Here is a 22,272-nt window from a genome sequence, read left to right on the forward strand (position 1 = left end):
TGCAAGACTACAAATATACCCAAAATGAAAATTACTACCAAATCTTCATTTCTAGTCCTAATTTTTCCACCAAGGAAATCTAGATTCTCATTTTCAAACATAAAAGTATGTTGATCACAGGCCTCCTTCATTAATGTCTTGGTGGCAGCCTGAAGTTTCAACTCTATGACTGAATCATTTTATATTCTTAAACAAAAAACTAGGTCCTCTCCATTCTAATTTTCATTTCTGATTAATATAAATATCCCAACCAAGCAGGTTCTAAACTTCTGAATGATCTTGATACAATCTGCATCATTCAGATTCCATCAAGTATCTCCATTCTTCTTTCATCCAGGCTACTATGATAACCTAACAGGTACCCAGACTATCAACAGGCCCTATTCAAATATAATTGATTCTGACTACATCTGGTTAGATGGCTTACTGCCTCGTAACATACATATAAGCCTCTTAACCTAACAACCAAAACCTCCCCTTATCTAGCCTTATTAGGCCTCTCCAGTTTTATCCCATTCTTATATATTATCCCATGCTCCTAACATAGACATATAAAGATAGCAATAATTTCTAATGGCTACTATTTATTATTTATTTTCCACCAGTTTCTAGTGCTGAATGCTATTTATTTTAGGAATAAAATATATAAATATAAACATTTATATTCACAGATCACAAATCTGAGGTAATAAGGAAGTTGGATAAAGTGACCAGGCAGGACAGAAAGATATTCAAACCCAGTTATTCCACTGCAGCTCCCAAAATATATATTAACTACTACATTCAACTGAGCCAATGGGCCGGGTGCTACAGCACGCACCATAATCCCAGCAACTCCAGAGCCTGAAGTAGGAGAATCACAAGTTCAAGGCCAACGTCAGCATCTTAGCAAGACTCTGCCTCAAAATTTAAAAAAAAGAAAAAAGAAAAGAAAAAGAAAAGGAAAGAAAAAAGAAACAAAAAGGACTGGTGATATATCTCAGTGGTAAATCTCCCCTGCATTCAATCACCAGTACCACCACACCACTCCAAAACAAAGAAACAAAATAACTTAATTAAATAAATAGAGCCAATGCAAAGATGAAAGAGTTCATACCATAACATACAAATAAACTCAAAATGAATTAAAGACTTAAAATTAAAAGTTTAAACTGGAAAAATCATAGAAGAAAACAGGAAAAACTCTTTGACTGTGGCCTTGGCAATAATTTTCTGGAGATGACACTAAATGCACATATGACAAATGTAAAAATAAACAAGTGGGATTACATCAAACTAAAAAGCTTCTGCACAGAAAAAAATAATAATAAAATAAAAGGCAACTTACAGAACGGGGAAAATATTTGCAAAATATATATCCAATAAGGGGTTAATATCCAAAATATATAAAAAATTCATACAATACTAAAAATATAAATTACTCAATTAAAACATGGCATAAGGACCTAATGGACACTTCTCAAAAGAAGAAATTCAGATGACCAACAAGAATATGAAAAGGCTCATATCTTTAATCATTGTTGTGACGCAAATTAAAATCTCAATGGGAATTCACACCACACCTATTAAGACAGAAAATACCAAAAAGGTAAGAGATAACAAATGTGGTGGAGGAATATGGAGAAAAAGTAACCCTTGTATGTTGTCAGTGGGAATGTAAATTGGTAATTCCACTATGGAAATAGTATGGAGATTCCTGAAAAAAAAAATTAAAAGATAAAGCCACCATATGATCCAGCAATCCCACCTCTGAGCCTATCAAAAGGTAATGAAAAAAGAATTGCTAAGAGATCTGCATTCCCATGTTTATAACAGGATTGCTCATAATAGCCAAGAAATGAAAATGGCTTTTGATGTATGAATGGATATAGAAAACACAGTGTATGTTTAATCAAATATTATTCGGTCTTTAAAACAAAGAAACCCCTACCACTTGCAGCAACATAGATAGAGCTAGAGAACATTATGCTCAGCAAAACACAGAATGAGAAATATTACATGCTCTCACATGTGGAATCTAAAATAGTCAAACTCATGAAAGTAGAGTGTAGGGTGGTGGTTCCCAGGAGCTGGAGGTAAGTGAAGAGATAAAGTTGGCCAAAGAGTCCAAAACTAGTATCTATGATATGTTAATTAGCTAGTATGTGGTAATTATTTCATCTTTGTGAAATGAAAATATCAAATCATATACCTTAAATATATACAATTTGTACAGTCAAAAATGTCACAAAATAAAGAATTTAAAAGAAAAAATGTTATGGTATCCTCTGTTGCAGTAAATTCAAAAGCTCTAAAAATTTATGATCCTATAAGTCTAATATGAAGATAGTGTGAGAACTAAATCCAAGTCTACGGCAGGGTTCTTCAACAGTAATACACTGACATCAGGCCAGGTAAATCTTCATTGTAAGGACTGTTTTGTGCACTCTAGGTTTTAACAGCATCCTTGGCCTTTATGGGATGCCCAGTAGCAACAACTATCACCCCCACAGTAATGATAACCAAAAATGCTGTCAAAAGTAAAATCATCCCCTGGCCTGAAGTAAGCATTCATTCCCCCTGCCCCAAAATATCCACCAATCAACTACTAGGTCTATGTCAACTTCTGTGCTAGAGACCAGAGAGATAAAGACAAGGCAAATTTTCAGACAAATTAAACAGTTACAATCAATTGCGAAGAACCTAACAAAATATGAAGTTCATTCAGCATGCTATGACAGCATGAGAAATATAATCAGAAAAATCAATAGAAGCCTCCCAGAGGAAATATATTTTAAGCTGAGAATTATAAAGGCAAAAAAGATGAGGGTAAACAGATACAAGAGAAAGTATAGCAAAATGGAGGAACAAAGACATTCAGAATGCTTAATGTAAAACACAGTACTGAATATTCATCCCTGAGAACCTATTTTTATAGGTAGTATTACTGTAAATGACACAGTCACTGCCTTCATAATACTTACAGTCTAGTGAAGGAAATAGAAGTTTTAAACATAACTAAAAAACAATAATGGTGGCAACTGCCTGGGGAAGAGTCATGTTCACCTGTCAGACCAGGCTTCCCCAAGGAAGCATACCTAACAGAATATTCAAAAAGAATGGGAGCAACACAGAAAAAATGAAAACAGTCTAAGGCAGAAAGAACAATTTATGTAAATAAATACATTTACAGACTATTTCAGTATCAGCTTTTACAAAACAAAATGGTCTACCAATAGAAAGAGCCACTAAAGTTCTGAACTTTAACAATAAAGGAAAAATCAATTTTCTCACTTTAAATTGGCAAAATGTATCCTTTTAAATATTTCCTTCTAAAATTTGGAACAGTTACAAGATGAGGAATAGGAGATGTCAATAAGTTCCATTTTTTGCTATGATTCTTTTGTGCCCCCAGATGTTAACATTAGAGAACTAATAAAACATACATGGAAAATTTTTTGAAAAATAAAGTACAAAATAATATGCTGCCCTCTTTGGAAAGTAGAAGAGGAACAAGAATGTATGCTTATAAATGCATAAAGAAACCATGGAAGGATAGATTTTTAAAAAACTAACTGGAAGGGAGGAAGTATGAGAGGAAAACTTCTGTAATTTTAATACATGTTACAATTTCTGGATCATGTAGTAACTAATAAAAGATTAAAAATATACCACTATAAACACAAATTTTTGAAACTATCACTAATGTTTCAACATTAAATGTTATCAGCAAAAAGAACTATCCCAAATTCATTGTTTAATAGGTATCATTTTATAAAAACTGATTTTGTATTCAATTTAATGATTCTTTCATTTGTGTGAAATTCTTATTTCAATTAGTTTTCCCTTTCTCTTCCATCAATCTATCATCATTAGCAATTCCTTTTAATTTTACAGTAAAATTATCTACCTTTACCCAGCCGAGAATGATTAGAAATTTATCATCTGTAGCTCTTTGTCAAAATACACTGGAAAACATATTTTATTTATTAAGAAAACTAGAAAATGATATTCTTCATCCTACACAAAGTGGGGTAAGGAAATATTGCTGTGCTCTAAAAGTTGAATAAGAAAAAAGATTTTAAATAAACAAAACATATTTTCCTTTTTGGCACTTCACTATTACAATTCCTTGGAAATTATTATACTTTTCAATAAAAAATAACACATTTGGGGGAAAGATAGGATGACACTTTCCCAGTCTGCCAGGAAAGAGAGCCCTTCTTCAATTGAAGACCTATCAAAATATGCAAGCAAATGTCATGGAAACAGAAGCTCTCACCATGGTAACACCATCCCTGCTACAGAGAAAGCCACTCTAATTTGTCATGTACTTCAAGACAAGGCATTAGACTAATTCCAATTTTCATTTTACAATCTATCCATAACAGTCAATATACATGACAGTAGTAGAGATTTCATAAAAATATTTCACAAGAATGAAATATTAAAACCAAAGCTGAATCTAAATTTACATGCAAACTGATTAATGCCTGAGATATAAGAACAATCTGACCCATCTTAGAGAAAAATCAAAATAGTGATGAAAACATTAAAAAACAATTATATCACCACTGCTTGAGAATAAATACTCTAAACTCAACCTAGAAACAATTTTATGTTTTACTGGTACATCTTTTTAAAAAGTAATTTTTCTAAAAATAAAGCAAAAATACTTAAAATATTTCTATCCTTATCTCAATTATGCAATCCACCATATATAATTATTCACATTTCATAGTAGCAGATTACTTTCCCACATTTTTATTGCTGCATTATAGCTGTACATAATGGTGGGATTTTTTGGTTGCATATTTGTACATGCACACAATATAACAATAAGTGATGGATTATAAATAGCATAAAAATTCTTGTCTGGAAACATAAGTGTCTCCAGATGATAAAAGTAAAATCAAACATGATCCTTAAAAGGCTAAAAATTAATCAGTTATTATCAAAAGTAAAAGGCTAATATGCTACATAAATCACCATTAAAATCCCCTTATAAAAGCTGGCAAATAAGATTTAATGTTGTTATCAACTTTATAAATTAAATCAACTAATAGCTATCAAGTATAATATCTACTACCTATAACAGACATTTAAATGTCATTCATTTTAAAGAAACAAACCACAAAAAATAAGCAATTCAAAATGGCAATGAAATTACAGAACTGAAAACCATATAAATAAAGGAGTCTAATAAAACCTACTTGATTTATGATATATACTGGAAATGAGACAGAAAATTCAATTTAAAAGTGGCTCTTTTTAAAAAATAATCATCTCAGTTTGATGAAGACCTGAACCAAAAGAATACAGTTTGTACTGGAAATAAGAAGCTAATTATTTTCTTTTAAAGAAAATATCAACTTTGATTTCTCAAAATGTTTAAATATTTTGTCACATCCAGCTTACATTTCAAATTTCTTAAAAAACACTATGTGGCAGAATGAATGTTTGTTTGCCCCCAAAATTCATATAGTAGAAATCCAACCCCAATGTGATAGTATTAGAAGACAAAGTCTTTTGGGAAAACATCAGATCATGAAGCTGCTCATGATGGTGTTAGTTTTTGGAGGAGGAGGAGGAGGAGGAGGAGGAGGAGGACGACGGAAGGGAGGGAGGGAGGAGGAAGGAAGGAGAAGGGAGGAGGAGGGAGGAGGAAGAAGGGAGAAGGGAGGGAGAGGAGGAGGGAGGAGGAGGAGGAGAAAGAGGAGAAGAAGAAGAGGGGAAGGAGGAGGAGGAAGAAGAAGAAGAGGAGGAAGAGGAGTTCCTTTGTATGCAACATTGAGAGGATGGCACTCTGTGAACCAAGAGGTGGGTCCTCACTAAATGCTTAATCTGTGAACACCTTGATCTTGTACTTTTCAGCCTCCAGAATTGTAAAAAATAAAAATCTGTGATTTATTAACCACTTGAGTTTCTGGTATTTAGTTATAGCATACAAAATACATCAAACGAAGATAGATCATTTATGAATTATACAATTAAGCCACCTTTAAATTTAAAAATATTGAAGTTATTTTTTTAGAAAATTGTTAAACACAGGGAAAACCAAATAGCAGCAGATAATAAAGAAAAAAATGTGGGGGTTGGGAGTGTAACTCAACAGTATAGTGCATGCTTAGCATGCGTAAGGTCCAAGTTCAATCATTAGCAAACCCTCCTAAGAAGAAGAAGAAGAAGGAGAAGGAGGAGGAGGAGGAGGAGGAGGAGGAAGGCGGAAGAGGGAAGGGGGGTAAAGAAAAAAAAGAGACTTGACTTTAAATTTAATTTTGGTCCCCAACCTGAAAATAAACAGAAAGTACTATAGTTTAAGAAAGATCACTCTGGATATAGAATGAAGACTTGAAGGATACAGGAGTAGGTGTTGCAAGATGGGTTAGAATACCATTGCAATTTTCTAGGCAAGAGACAATGAAGGAAGACAAATTGAATTAGTGTTTTAACAGTGGCAATGATGATAAAAGGGATGCTTTTAAGAGACACCAAGACTTGAGATGGGGAAAGGAGAAAGTGACAAAGATGACAGCTCTATTTCTGATATAGGTAACTAAGGTAGAAAAGAACCAGGCTATACAGTTAGTTAGTTTGGTTGGTTGGTTGCCTACTTGATAGTTTTGGGAGTAGAAAAGAGTTCAGCTTTAAAATATATTAAGTTTCTGGTGTTTCTTGTAGCAATATCAAGGTAGGCAATCAGACATTATGGGTGTGAATGAGATTCCTAGAGGAAGAGTAGAACATGAGAAAGAATGAAGGTCCCAGGGCCCAGGGCCCCAAGCTTCAAAAAACTCTAACTTGAATGACTAGAAAAGAATGAAGTGCTTGAATTGAGACAGAAAAGGCAAAAAACTAGAAGAGAATCAGGACCATGTGATGCCACAGAAGTCATAGAAAATAGTATTTCAAGAAAGAACAGACAATATTACAAACTAACACTAGAGAATCAGTGAAAACCAAATTTGAGAAATTATCTTGATTTTTCAATGGCAACTTCTCAAAAAACATACTGCTTTAACATCATTTACTTATCACGCAAAGCCCTTTTCAAAATATAATTTTATCAAGAATTACAAAACATAAAAGTAATATCAAGTAAAATCTAAGCCACTGTGATATGAGCAAAATACCTATGCCTTCATGTGGTACCCATGAGGCAGTTCACAGAAACCTAGAATTCTAGAGATTATTCTAGAGATTGGAAACCAGTAGACTAGAAAATCCTGAAGGCACTTTTTTCAGCTCTGATATTCTATACTTCTGTCAATGCAATTTCATTCATTTTGTTTGAGTCAGAGCTTTCGTGATGATTATTAATGGCTGCTCTGTGTTTTAATCAAAATCAGATAATGGTACATTTCTATACAAACACATAGAAATATTCTAAGCTTTATTTTTTTAATAAATCAGTGATGGGCTACCCCTTCCCTTTTTTCTTCTAAAAGTAGTAAGTAAACTATGTGCCATTCTAGGTACATCTCTAAAAATAGAATATAAAATCAAAAGGTAAACACACATTTGCTTCTAAGCTCATTTTGGGGGGGTTAACTCTGAACAGTATTATCACTTTAATATAGTGTCTTTATCATTATCTTCAATATTTTTCCAGGATTCAGAACATTTTCAAAACAATGCTAACATCTTCTACCTTTTACTTAATTCATTCATTATTATCAATGTAACACAGAAGAGTTAACTTGTTGTTAAGTTTTAAGTAACCGGCACCAAACACATTTTGGTGAAGGAATTTTTTTTTACAAATAGATGCACAAGGAATCCTCTTCATCCTTCACCATTCACCTGTGGAATATTTCTGTGGTGCCAAGGAATGGAGAATGAGTTAAAATCAATCTTTGCCTGCCCTTCATCAGGACTTTTCCACTTTAGACAGACTCACAATGCTAGGATGATTACTTAAAACAGTCCCTTTCTTGATTTAGTTGAATTACTGAAGGACAACTACAGTGTGAGAAACTTTGGAGGATTTTCTGGTAAGTGTGATAGATTAAGCACATGCATTTATATCCACTTTGACTTGAAATCTCACTAAAATGAGATAACAAATTAAAAGATATCTACAGAAAAGGAAAAAGAAAGCAATAGCAATAGCAAATGACAATAGCAGGAAAAAAATGTTAATATATTTTTGAAAGCTAGAAAGTAGATGGAATAGAGTTTAAGGCCAGGAAGGATACTGAATACTAAGTGTTTAGAAAAAAACTTTTAAAAGGATGCCAGTGCATACATAGGCTGAAGTTGTAGCTCAGTGGTAGTACACTTGCCTCGTAACTGTGAGGCACTGGGTTCAATATTAGCACCACATAAAAACAAATAAAGGCACTGAGTATATACACAACTAAAAAATAAAATATTTTTAAAAAGGATGCCAGTGCAAGCAATTTATGCACACTGCAGTACTGCACATCCAATCAAGTAATATAAGGATCAAATAACTGAGAGGGGTTGTCAGAGTGACGTATGACATTGAAAATAGAAGTCTGGTGAAAATCTATTTCAGGAGCACTAAATCTCTAGGTTCTCTCCTGCACACTTGGTAAAGAGCAAGAAATTATGTTTATTATACAAAAACACTAAAGGCTGGAAGCATCAGTCTAGATCTTTAAACTAGAAGGTAAAGTGAAAGTTCATCTACTGTAACTTCTCTGCTCCATGAATATTGATAGTCAGGGAAGAATTCCAGAGAAAAGAAACATAGATGCTAGCATTTGGATGGCTATCTCCCAACTTAAAAAGCCAAAATTTATATACCCTTTAACATTTTTTTTAAATAAGGTTACCTCCAATAAACTGTATTTTTTCATAAGTTTATGTATCACTTACCCTGTACTTAATTACTAAAACTAAGTTTATCAAAAAGTTATACACTTTCCCAGAAAAAAAGATTCTTAAATGTTGATAAATTTTACATTAAAAGTTTATGGTCTGATCAGGGTTCCTAAACTTTTCATTTAGAACCTGCTTTGAATACAAAGATGAAATCAGAAGTTACTTACACTGGTCTTTAGGGTCTACAGTTATTATTTGGCTATGTCATATTAAAATGAAATCAGTGATAGGCCTCCTTAAGATATTGAAAAAACTTACATGGCAAATTTTTATGTGTATGATTAAATCAAGGGTCTTCAGATGGGGTGATTATCTTGGATTATCCAGATAAGTCCTAAATGTCACCTTTACATGAGGAAGGTAAAGGGAGATTTGACGTAGAAGATGGTAATGTGGCTGCTGAAGCAAGATATTATATTCCTGGCTTTGAAAATGCAAGATGAGATCACAAGCCAAGAAATGCAAAAAAATACAGTTTCTAGAAGCTATAAAAGGCAAGCAAATGTTTTCCCCCCTATAGCCTTCAGAGGAAGCATGGCCCTGCTAATGCCTTGATATCAACTTAGTGAAACTGATTTTAGATTTCTACCTTCAGAACCAAAAGAAAATAAATGTATGTTGTTTTAAACCACCATGCTTTTGGTAATATGTCAAAGCAGCCAGAGGAAACTAATATAATAACTAACACTACAGTGTTGTCTAAATTTTAATCTCTCAGGCAGGTACAGTCACATACTTGTGATGCCAACTACTCGGGAAGCTGAGACAGAGGATCACAAGTTTTAATGCAGCCAGGGCAATTGAGCAAGACGATGTCTCAAAATAAAAAATAAAAAGGGATATGAGGTATGGATCAGGGTAGAGTGACCCTAGGTTAAATTCCTAGTTCTTTAAGAAAAATTTTTTTTTTATTTCCTATGTAACACTCATGATTTCTGCCATATCTAAATACCACCCGTATTACTACTTATCTACTATTTTCTTTAAATTAATTCAGTCTGAAATATAAAACATATATTTGTAAATGGCAACTTAAACCAAATGGTATACCATTTATATCATAAATAGAAAATCGTATTGCTTATCCTAAATAATAATTACTCCTAAAATTAGATACAATGAAAATTAATGATAGTAATCACAGATATGCTGCTTATGGAATAATCTAAAAATAGGCCTATTGTTTTGTTGAAAAAGGTCACAGATATCAAAAACTAGAAATAAGATTTTCCCCTTATATAAGAAAATAAAAACAGAATGGGACTAAGTTTCTCATTGTATGAGGCAATGTCATTTAATTTCTTGTCCCTGGATCAACTATAATTATGTATCCTCTCACCACTGGAAGCTACACCTGTCTGTAATCAACTCTCTTCTGGCTTCTTTAAACAGAAGATGTAGGGCTGCTGAAAAGGAAAATTAAGGTGTTTCCTTTGAATATGTAATAGCAATCAAAAAAAAAACAACAACATTTTACCTGGTAAAGAAAAGGAACTTGATGACAATGTATAAGCACAATGACTTTAATTCCAAAGAATTAGATGAGAAAACTTTTTAAGTATTCCTTCTTTTAAAGCCATTAAGAGAATTTATTAGTCAAAAATTACTACAAAATATCTTAAATTCTGCTTTATTATATCATAGTAATATATGATACTGTCATTCTAGATCAAGTTTTAATGAAAACTAATAGATGTGTTATGTATGTGTGTATATGTATGTGTATGTGTATTTTCTTTTTTTAAGAGAGAGAAATTTCTGTGTAAGATATAAGTAGAATCTCAACCTAGGTCTTTGGCAAATCGAAAGTCTAAAAGTAGAATGTACTGTTGTAGTGATGGCATTTAAAACAAAAACGCAGTAAGTACAAATTAGAAAAATTAGCCCATGCCAGAGAATCTGAGATCAAAACTATGATACCTAAAGATGGGGTGTTTGGATTCTGCAAGAAATTTTAAAATAACAAAAGCTACAGAATTGAATATGAGAAATTTTACATGTAAGGGTGGGAAATGTCTACTACTTGTCCTGAATGGATTCATGCTAAATTGGAACCTATTCTGGATAGCATAGTTAATATAGACCTATATTAGAATATCTTTACAAGGTTTGACAGAGATATGGTAGGAATGTAAAAGAACCATTGAATTAAATAGAATGAGAATGTGTCTACATACCACACCCTTGGTATAGCAAGATGCTATTTCACTAATGGTGAAACCCAACTAAGTAACACACCATGAACCCAAGCAAAGGTATACAACACTGGTAAAAATTAAGAGAATTAAAGTTGGCAAAGTGAGTTTTGAAAAAATAAGAAAATAGAAAATGATCCGAAGAAACTGTAATTACAAATGCAACATGTCAAGAAACAAAGACTAAATCATTAAAATTTCATGGAAAATTTTAAAAAAGAACAACAGACTAATAAGAAGCCCAGTATAATCCTCTGCCATCAATTAAATTTTAACAAAAATAGGCAGTTTAAAACATCTTTTCTAAGAAAATGAGTGTTTCATGAATATAAACAAATCTGTTTGATAAATTACTATTATTGGAAGAAACTGAAAATGTCCACTGGTAAATAAAATGTGATATTTTTCAGAGCCATTCCATACACTATATAATCTTAACAATTTAGAAAGTATACAAATGTGAAAATTCTAAAGAAGTGAGTGATGTCAGGAGAAAAAATTAATAGGAATATAGTCACATAATCTTCATATCATCAAATTTTGTAAGAAATATATTTTATCTATTTTAATCATCTAAATTTCCACTTAAGCGATATATTATCTTTAGGAAAGTAAAATAAGAAGAGTTCCCTCCTTCTGTTATTAAAAATTCATTACTCAATGCATTTTCACCAGATACTGGCAGGAAGAAGGAATTCTTAAGTACTGATTAATATTCATGCACATTCATCATCATATGATCATCACAGAAATTTCAAAGCTAAACTGTTATATCCTCTATATTTTCCAGTTGAAGAACAGGAGAATCAAAGAAATATTTAGTGGCTTATTGTAACCACAGACCAATGCTAAATCACTGGGAAGTCTCTCAGGAAAATGTGCAAAGGGCAAAGCTGATGGTATTATTTCAGGAAGATGGGGTGTATGGATCCTGCAAGAAAACAAATGGGAATTTAAAGAAGGTAACAAATTTCTTGAAGGAAAACAGACACAGCATGATAGATTATATATATGCATGTGAAGGAAGAAAGACAGCAATCAATTTAAAAGTTGTTTACCTAACTTGGTAAAATATAAAAGCAGTTGAATCTGAAAGGCTAAGGGAAAACCTAGAAAAATGAATTTCCACTCCTTTAACAAACATTTTCCAAGACCTACTGAACCAAAAAACACTATCCTAGACACTATACATTTAAAGAGAAATAAGAAAGAACTAAATATCTTAAAGAAAACCAGTGTTATTGTGAGACAGAAACCTAACCAGCAGATATCTGTGAGGTGGTAGTTAACTTCCTTTTCTAATGTAAGACAATAACAGTGCATCTTGAAGAAGATGGTTTTTGCTGTGAGAATAATCATGTAAGTGTATTTTAATTCAAAATATATTTGGCAATTAAGTAACAACTGTTCAATCAGAAGATGGAAAAGGACATTACTTCGGGCTTTACAAAAGCAAAGTACTCACCAATAAATCCCATGTAACAGGAAGCAAAGAAGAGACTGAATATGTAGAGGAAGCCAAGATCTCACTGAGACCCAAACTGTTTCTCTTTTCAGTCACAATGTTACACCTTTTTGGAATAGTAGCCTCAAAATGAGATCAAATAACATCAGAGAACCTAGAGAGTGGAATGAGGACTCTTTGACTGGATTTAGTTTAAAATCCAAGAATGCAATTTTAAAAAGGAGGAACATAAAAAGTACAAAAGGGATTCATGCAATATTATTATATACTACAATTTGGAAATAATTGAAGAATAAGGGGTGGAGCTATTTCATTTAAATAATAGGGAAATGTAATCTTATTTTGTCCTGTCAGTTGGAAAATAAAGAAAAACATTATTACATAGAGAATTTTAAAAGTTGAAGACAACAAATAAATTACATAAAAATGCCATGAACATACATAAGAAAGGGAACATGAGAAGTCAATATACCTATGCCCTTACCTATGGCCATACACATATGGCCATTAAGTACTTGAAAATTAACAAGTCCGAGATGTGCTGCAAGTGCAAAATTCTTCCTGGATTTCAAATACCTAGTATGAAAATAACAACTTCTATATTGAGTAAATGTTTAAATGATAATTTTTTACATAGTAGGTTACATAAGTATATACCGTTAAAATAATTTCATTGGTTTCTTTTTAATTTTTTTAGTGGAGCTTACTGAAAAAATTTGAAGTATATATGTAGCTCACATTTGTGGTTTGCATCATACAGTCATGAACTGCTTAAGAATGGAAACAATTCTTAGAAATGGGTCACAAAGCAATTCTGTATGTACACAAATATCACAGACTATATTTACACAAACTAAGATGATTAGGAAACCACTAGGCAATATAATCTTATGGGACCAGTCTTCTACACAATCTTTCATTGGTTGAAACATCCTCATGAAATGCATAACTGTATTTCTGACAGTCGTCACTGGTCTCCTTTCTATCATTCAGTCTTGGTCTCCCCCAAGTAAGGCTTTTTCAAAATGTAATTTTATAAGGACTGGAAAGATAGTACACATAAGAGCAATTAAGAAGCTACCAAAATAGCTTTTATATAAAACAATATGAACCCAATCTGACACAATTTAAAACAAAATAGTCCAAAACGACAAAGTGATAAGCCACTTAACAAAGTTTAGTGATCATTTAAACACAATATCCTTTTTAAATGCATACTAGGAAGAGATATTAAAGATGAAATAAAAGATTTGGGTTGAAAGTTGATTTGGGAGTCCACAACAGTTATAGCCAGAAAAATAAATGTGTCTCTCTAAAAAGGATAGCAATGTCATAGAAGAAAAGGATAAAACAAAATATATAAACTAAGAGTAAATCTAAAACTTCTAGAAATTTCTGACATTTAGACAAATAATCTTAAGCTACAAAACTTATTGTGCCTTTTTGATAATACTCCAGTATATATGATAAAAGATTGAGTCAGTCAAAATCATAGGCAGTAATGAGTCCATTTTAGACTACTGAGAACAGCCTCCTGAGTTTACAGCTGAAACAAAAATCATATAAGGAATAGTGACATCACATCTGATATGCAAGGTCACTCAAACCAAGAAAGCAGAAAACATACAGTTCAAGAAGTGGGGGATCTATCAGCGAAGAAAAGTAATGGAATTTCCAGGATGAGACAGTAAAGTGGAATTATATGAAAAAAAAAAAAAAAAGGTAATGCAGTAAGACTAAGACTAAGAGGATGGAGCAATCAGAAAGATTCCCTTTAAGTAAAAAGTGAACCTGATAAAATTGACTGCACTGAAAAAAGTTTAATAGTTCTTTTAGAAAATGTGAGGGAATGGGCCTAATAGAAGAAAAAGTAGGTCCAAATCTACATGATGTCGCTTAGGAACTAACTTCCTTAGCAAGACTCCTAAAGCACAAGTAGTAACATCAAGAATCAACAAATGGGATGGTAAAAAACTAAAAACCTTTTTCACAGCAAAGGAAACAATCAAGAATTATGAAGAGAGAGTCTACATAATGGGAGAGAAATCCGTGCCACCTGCACATCAGATAGAGCATTAATCTCCAGGATATATAAAGAATTCAAAAACATTAACACCAGAAAAACAAATAACTCAATTAATAAATAGGCAAAGGAACTAAACAGACACTTCACAGAAGAAATACATTCAGCTGGCAAATATATGAAAAGATGTTCATCATCTCTAGCAATGAGAGAAATGCAGATTAAAACTACAAAGAGGGATGGGGCTGTAGATCAGTGGCGGAGTGCTTGCCTAGCATGTGTGAGGCATTGGTTTTGATTGTAAGCACCACATAAAGATAAATAAGTAATTACTTACCAAAAAACTACATGGAGATTTCATCTCACTTCAGTCAGAATGGGAATTATCAAGAATATAATCAACAATAACTGCTTTTGAGGATGTGGGGGGAAAGGCATACTCTAACATTGCTAGTGGGAATGCAAATTGGTACAACCAATCTGGAAAGCAATATGGACATTCCTTGGAAAACTTGGAATGAAACCACCATTCAACCCAGCTATCCCACTCCTCCGTCTATTCCCAAAGGACTTAAAATCAGCATACTACAGTGATGCAGCCACATCAATGTTCATAGCAGCTCAATTCACAATAGTTAAACTGTGGAACCAACCTACATGCCATTAAGTAAGTGAATGGATAAAAAAAAAAACTGTGGTATATATACACAATGGAATATTATACTACATTTAAAAGAAAATAAAATTATGGCATTTATTTTCTGAAGGGGGATATCAGAGTAGATAAGATGGTGGAAAGAAATGAACATCGTTACCCTAAGTAGATATACGACTGCACAAATGGTGCAACTCTACGTTATGTACAACCAAAGAAATGAAAAGTGTGTTCCATTTGTGTACAATGAAATAAAATGGATTCTGCTGTCATGTATAACTAATTAGGGGAAAAAATGCAAAGTTAAGGACAATGGCCTTGGTGGAAAAAATCTAAAAACTAGTAATTTTAATGGTGGGTCTACAAGTGTTAAGAAAGCATAGCAAAGTGGGAATGAGGGAAAGACAGAAACTTTTGTGGACAGAAAAGGCAGAGAAAAAAATACCAAGAGACATGGAATTGAGTGAGCCACCCCAATCCTCCCCTTCTGCCCTCAAAGGAATTACCATATAAAGGACAAGAAAAAAAAATAGGTGGATTTAGATGTGGTAGTAGGTAAGTGCTTGCTCAAGTGAAAAAATTATTCATGTCTTCCAGGAAAGAAATGTGAAATGAAAGCTTTGTAATAATGTATGGACAGAAATGAAAAAAAAAAAAAACTTTCTTTTTTAATAAAATGGCTTGGGAGGGAAAAATAAAAATAGATGATGTTTAGGGAGAGAGGAAATAAACTAGAAGGATAAGGGGAAATAATCTATGGAAAAGAATTATGCTTTAAAAACATGTAGTTAGATACAATAAGAAATATGTGGGAATAAAATCTGAGAAAAGAAACAGATTAAGAAAAAAAGAAAAGAATACAAGTAATAGCCAGATCTTGTAGCACACACCTGTAATCCCAGCAGCTCAGGAGGCTGACAAAGGAAGATTGTGAGTTCAAAGCCAGCCTTAGTAATGGCAAGGTGCTAAGCACCTCAGTGAGACCTGTCTCTAAATAAAATACAAAATAGGGCTGGGAGTGTGGCTCAGTGGTTGAATGCCTCTAAGTTCAATCCTCGGTACACCACCACCACCCAAAAAAATACACTCATACATTGCTGGTAGGAAAACAATTGATATAACCATTAGAGAAAGTGGTATGGAGATTCCTCAGAAAACTTGAAATGGAACCACCATTCGACTTAAATTATTCCACTCCTCAGTTTATAAACAAAGGACTTAAAATCAGCATACTACAGTGACACAGCCACATCAATGTTTAAAGCATCTCGATTCACAATAGCTAAACTGTGGAATCAACCTAGATGTCCTTCCACAGATGAATGGATACATAAAAGTGGTATATGTATATAATGGAACATTACTCAGCCTTAAAGAAGAATGAAACTAAAACATTTGCAGGTAAATGAATGGAACTAGAGAATATCATGCTAAGTAAAATAAGCCAAACCCCAAAAACCAATGGACAAGTATTTTTTCTGATATGCAAATGCTAATTCACAACAAGGGTGGGGAGGAGCACCTAGGGAAAAGAGAGGTACTTTGGATTAGGCAGAGGTAAGTGAAGAGAAGGGAGCGGGGATGGGGAGGGTGTTCAAGTGGTAGCACGCTCGCCTGGCATGCGTGCGGCCCAGGTTCAATCCTCAGCACCACATACAAACAAAGATGTTGTGTCCACCAAAAACTAAAAAATAAATATTAAAAAAAAAAAGAGAGAGAGAGAAGGGAGAGGGTATGGGGGTAGGTAGGATAGTAGAATGAATCAGACATTATTCCCTATGTATATATATAATTACATTACTGGTATGATTCTACATCATGCACAACCAGAAGAATGAGAAGTTATACTCCATTTATGTATGATATGTCAAAATGCATTTTATTATCATGTATAACTAATTAGAACAAAATAAATATATATTTTTTCACACACTTATATATATATATAAATATATTTATAAATATATTTATATATTATCTTCATTATTATGAATATACAAAAGAAGGGAGGGAAAACTAAGAAGACAGCAGAAATCCTCAAGAAAATAACACAACCAGATCAATAGAAATAATTTAAAATTTATATATATCATGAGGAAGTAATATTTATCCTAGGAATACAAGGAGGATCAACATTAGAAAAAAAAATCAATGAAATTTACTACATGCATGGAGGCATAATCTTAACAGATAGAGAAAAGGCATTAATGCCTTAAATATCCCCCAAAAGAGGCTTTACTAAAGATACACATGTATTAAACAATAAAGGGTATCTAACAGAAATCTCTCACAAACATACTTAAGTGGAAAAAATTTAGCTAGCTTTCCTTGCAAGTTGAGAACTTCCCTTGGAAGTAGAAATGTTTTCCACTCCTCCAAGCAATCAGAGCCAACATTTACTCAGTACTAGAGATTTGGGCCAATACATATTACTAAAATTAAGAGTTTTCAGCATGATTGTTTAATCATTAAAATAAATCAATAGTGTGACAATACACTAGAAGTACCAAATAAAGAGAAAATAGAACACCATTTACTGTATAAACAGAAAATGATAAATATCTAGAAATTAGTCTAACAGCAATAAACCAAAAAAATTAGAAAACAAAAAAACCTGAAAAGAGCCATAACTTATTCATTGAGATGATTTAACATTGTAAACACGTTGCTTTTCTCCACATTAATCTAAAATCAAAGTTATTCATACAAGAATTTGGGGGTAACTGGACAAACTGTGAATTTTATATGTTAAACCAAACATCTACAAATATTTGAAAAAATCCTAACAAACAGAGAGTTGCCTTATCAGTTATCAATTTCAAAGTCATTGTAATTAAAAAAAGTTACTAAGATGGGTATAAGAATAACAAATCAACTGAATTTACAATACATCCTAGAAAGAGACTCATGTATTTGTCAGGTTATTTCTCATACATATACCAAACTCATAAATGAATAGGTCTGAATGATAAGTTTCACACACTTAATTTTCTGTAATCGCTGTTATATTTAATATTTAGACTTTATGTTTTAATCTAGGGAGGGTGGACCTGAAAAATTCTGAAACTCCAAGGTCCAACATCCATCTTCCTAAGCCTAAGACAGCATTTTCTGTAATTTCTTTCCCCAGTTTCTAGTTCTCCTGTATTTCCTCCTCCCTCCATATAAGATTCTTCCCTCTCTCTAGGAGCCTGTGAAAAAAACAAAAGGAAATCACACAGCTCATTATATCTAAATGTGATTAAAGCATTAAAACTCTGTTTTAATGCACATATAAAACATCTATAATATAGTGTTCGAAATATTAGAGCCCTTTCCTTTCCTCCAGTTACCCAATTTGATGTCATTTTATGTAACTTCCCAACAAGCTCAGACCCCAGTTTCTAAGGACAGAGTTGGTAAAGGCAAAATGCAACAAATGATGGATTATCACATAAGACATACAACCCTTTACCACAGAGTAAGTAGTTCTCATACTTGAACATGTTCAGAACCACTTAGGTTATTAAAAGACAAACTACTTGATCCGATCCCCAGAGTTTCTAATCAGTGCATCTGAAGTAAAATGAACTTCTAACTTCCTGGATAGTGCTAATTTTTCTTCCTGTGCCACAGGAAAAACACTACCCTACAGAGCACTAGTTATCAAGTGGATAACAAAGAATGCTAGTTATTTCTCGGGGGCAAGGATGCTGCTAACCATCCTACAATGCATAAGATAGCTCCCAGAGTAAATCAAATCATTATCAGGTCAAACATGTCAATGGTGCTAATGTTGAGAAATTTATTAAAAATATATGATGTGGGGCTGGGGATGTGGCTCAAGCGGTAGCGCGCTCGCCTGGCATGCGTGCAGCCCGGGTTCGATCCTCAGCACCACATACCAACAAAGATGTTGTGTCCGCCAAAAACTAAAAAATAAATATTAAAAATTCTCTCTCTCTCTCTCTCTCTCTCTCTCTCTCTCTCTCTCTCTCTCTCTTTAAAAAAAAAAATATATGATGTGATCACTGAATCATCTTGATGAAAGTTCTTATTTCACCAAGATAATTCTATTTTCCTTCAGGTATTGATAACTCTTTGAATTTTACTCATTTACAGCAAAATGAAGTTTTGAAGACATTAATACTTAAAGGTATATGGAGCCACAATAGGGATAAGTACTTACTCAATGCTATTGACAGATTTCTAAAAAAGAAATACAAATTAACATTCATTTTGCAAGAATTATAAGAAAACTAATTACATTAAAAGAGTGACTTCCTTAAAAGTACTAACAATATTTCTTAAGCTGAGTGAAAAACAAACTGGTGTTCATTTCAGTATTATATATGTATGTGTATACATATTATGCATTTGATTTAAATGAAATCTTTAATACTGTACAATTGATCTTAAAAGAAAGCACTGATCACAGCAATAATCAATCCTAATAAATATGACTGAGGTAATGGTACTTCCTATATAAAAGTATATATGTATATGAACACACACAGACAAATGAACTTACTCCAATGGGCTGAAAAATAAGTCCATCCATTTCATGACTGACTTCTTTGGCAAAATTTCCTTCAAGTAGCTGTAAAAAAAAAAAAAACAGCATATATTCCTTAGAAATACAATAATCACGTTTAAATTATTTTAATTTCTTGATAAGCTTTATAAAAACATAATATATAAGCTATTAAAATTGAAATACCAAAATAAAAGAGATAGATACAGAGAGATCTAGGTTAATATACTGTAAGATTTTTTAAACTAATACATAAGGATTTCAATTTCCAAGAAAAGCTACTTTGAACCACAATCCTAATTCAACCACTAAAAAAGGATAAAAAGAGTGAATATGATTAATCATACTGCATGATATATCTCAAAATAGTTAGAAAACAACACTTTGAATATACTCATGCTAAAGACACAAAAATGTTTAAGGTGATAGATATGCTAATTACCTTGAGTTGATCATAACCCAATATATACATGAATCAAAACACTACACTGGTCTCATAAATATGTACAAATATTATATGACAATCAAAAAATAAAATAAAATGATCATAAAGAATTGAAGATATTCTGAATGCATTACTAAGCCAGCACAAAAGGAAAAAAAATGTACCCCCCCCCAAAAAAGTGAAAATAGAAACTCAGAAAAGTAATAAAGGGAATAAAATAAATAAATAAAAACACACAAAAAAGGAGACAGCAAAGAAGCTTGTTTGGGGACAAGAATTTGCAACCACAAACTAGTTTAAACATGAGGAGTACAGTCCCCACAAAAAAGATAACTAATTAAAGCAAAAATACAAACAATGTATTATTGTGTTAATAACATGCAGAAGAAATATACAAGAGAAAATGTGATGATTCTATCATATGGTTCTTTTTTTAAATATTTTATTTTTTAGTTATAGTTGGACACATCACTTTTATTTTATTTATTTATTCTTATGTGGTGCTGAGGATTGAACCCAGGGCCTCGCACTACTAGGCGAGCTCTCTACCACTGAGCCACAACCCCAGCATTCCCCCCATCATATGGTTATTAACCCAACTATCAAGTGATATACTTTTTTAATTTTTTTTTAATTTAACAGAATTCATTTTGATATAATTATAAAATAACTATAAAAACTGAAAATTAAAAACCTTAAAGCAACAACTGCTATAATATACCCAAAGATCATATGCCTGATACAACTAAAAAGTGAAGATACAATAGAATTAAAATTCTCTAACAGAATAATGGCAAGAAAATATAAAATGGGAATACATGAGAGAAATCATATGGTAAACCAAGTAGTAAGATGGTAGATTTAAAAAAAATTAGCAATAATTATATTAAATTTAATGGTACAAATACTCCAATCAAAAGGCAAAGTGTGCCACACTGAATTAAAAAGAAAAAAAAATTCAGCTAGCTTAAAGTAAAATGATGGAATAAGATGTTAAATTCCAACACGAATAAATAGAAGGCTTACATTAATTAAGGACTTAAGAATAAGAAATATTAAAAATAAAAAGCAACAATACATGCTGACAAAGTAAGTGAATTCAACAAGAACCTACAGTAATCCCCAATGTACTTACACCTTTAAAAAAAAAAATCTCAAATGTTTTTTTTTAAGAGAGAGAGAGAGAGAGAGAGAGAGAATTTTTAAATATTTATTGTTTAGTTTTTTCGGTGGACACAACCTCTTTATTTTTATGTGGTACTGAGGATCGAACTCAGTGCCCTGGCATGCCAGGTAAGTGTGCTACCACTTGAGCCACATCCCCAGCCCTCAAATGCTTTTTTTAAAAATCCTAATATAACAAATAAGAAAACAGGGGGGAAATCCTCAGTTATACACGGAGAATTTAATTCTGCTCTTCAAGTAAATGAATCAACATGTAGAAAAATATTCAGTAGGAGTTAAGACATCTTGACAAGATTTACAGAACATGAGCAGACAGAAAATCAGTATAGATATGGACAACTAGAAAATCACCATAAAACAACCTGGCCTAATACTGCCCAACAATAGAACACATTTTTTTTCTCAACTGCACATAATACATTTAAAAATTGAAGTCATACAAAGTATATTCTCTATTTGCAATGAATAAATTAGATGTCAGTAAGAAAAACATACTTGTGAAGTTGCCCCATGTTCAGAAACTAAAGAAAATACTTCTAAAGAATTCAGGGGCTGGGGTTGTGGCTCAGTGATAGAGCGCTCGCCTAGCACGTATGAGGCCCTGGGTTCAATCCTCAGCACCACATAAAAATAAACAAAATAAAGGTATTGTGCCCCACTATAACTTAAAAAAAAAAATCTAAAAAAAAAGAATTCATAAATAAAAGAAGAAATCAATAGGAAAATTTTTAAATATTCTGAACTTAAGAAAAAAATACAATAGTCTGATATTTGAAGGATGAAATTAACACACACTTTACAGGTAAGAAAAAAAAATCACTGCATTAAATGCCTACTTAAAAGAAAGATAGGTCAAAACTCAGTGACCTTGACTTCTACCTTAAGAAAGTAAGGAGAACTCTAAAGAATTTAAGAGTTGCAAATATAAGAGTGAGTCATTTGAGATGAGCTAGTATACAATC

General features: G+C 32.5%; 1 protein-coding gene across 2 annotated transcripts in view; it reads right to left on the bottom strand.

Annotated features, from left to right (window-relative positions):
* RNGTT (RNA guanylyltransferase and 5'-phosphatase) overlaps positions 1-22,272 on the bottom strand; it is a 226,184-nt gene that overhangs the window by 108,867 nt on the left and 95,045 nt on the right. For both annotated transcript variants that reach the window (XR_014021908.1, XM_081293720.1), the window contains exon 12: positions 19,678-19,746. Coding sequence is in view for 1 of the 2 variants with exons in the window: in XM_081293720.1 (XP_081149846.1) it covers positions 19,678-19,746 (69 nt within the window). In the remaining variant the exon portion in view is untranslated. The remainder of the gene's footprint in view (positions 1-19,677; positions 19,747-22,272) is intronic.

The sequence above is a fragment of the Spermophilus citellus genome (genome assembly GCF_964194105.1).
Source record: "Spermophilus citellus genome assembly, chromosome: 5".
NCBI lineage: Eukaryota > Metazoa > Chordata > Mammalia > Rodentia > Sciuridae > Spermophilus > Spermophilus citellus.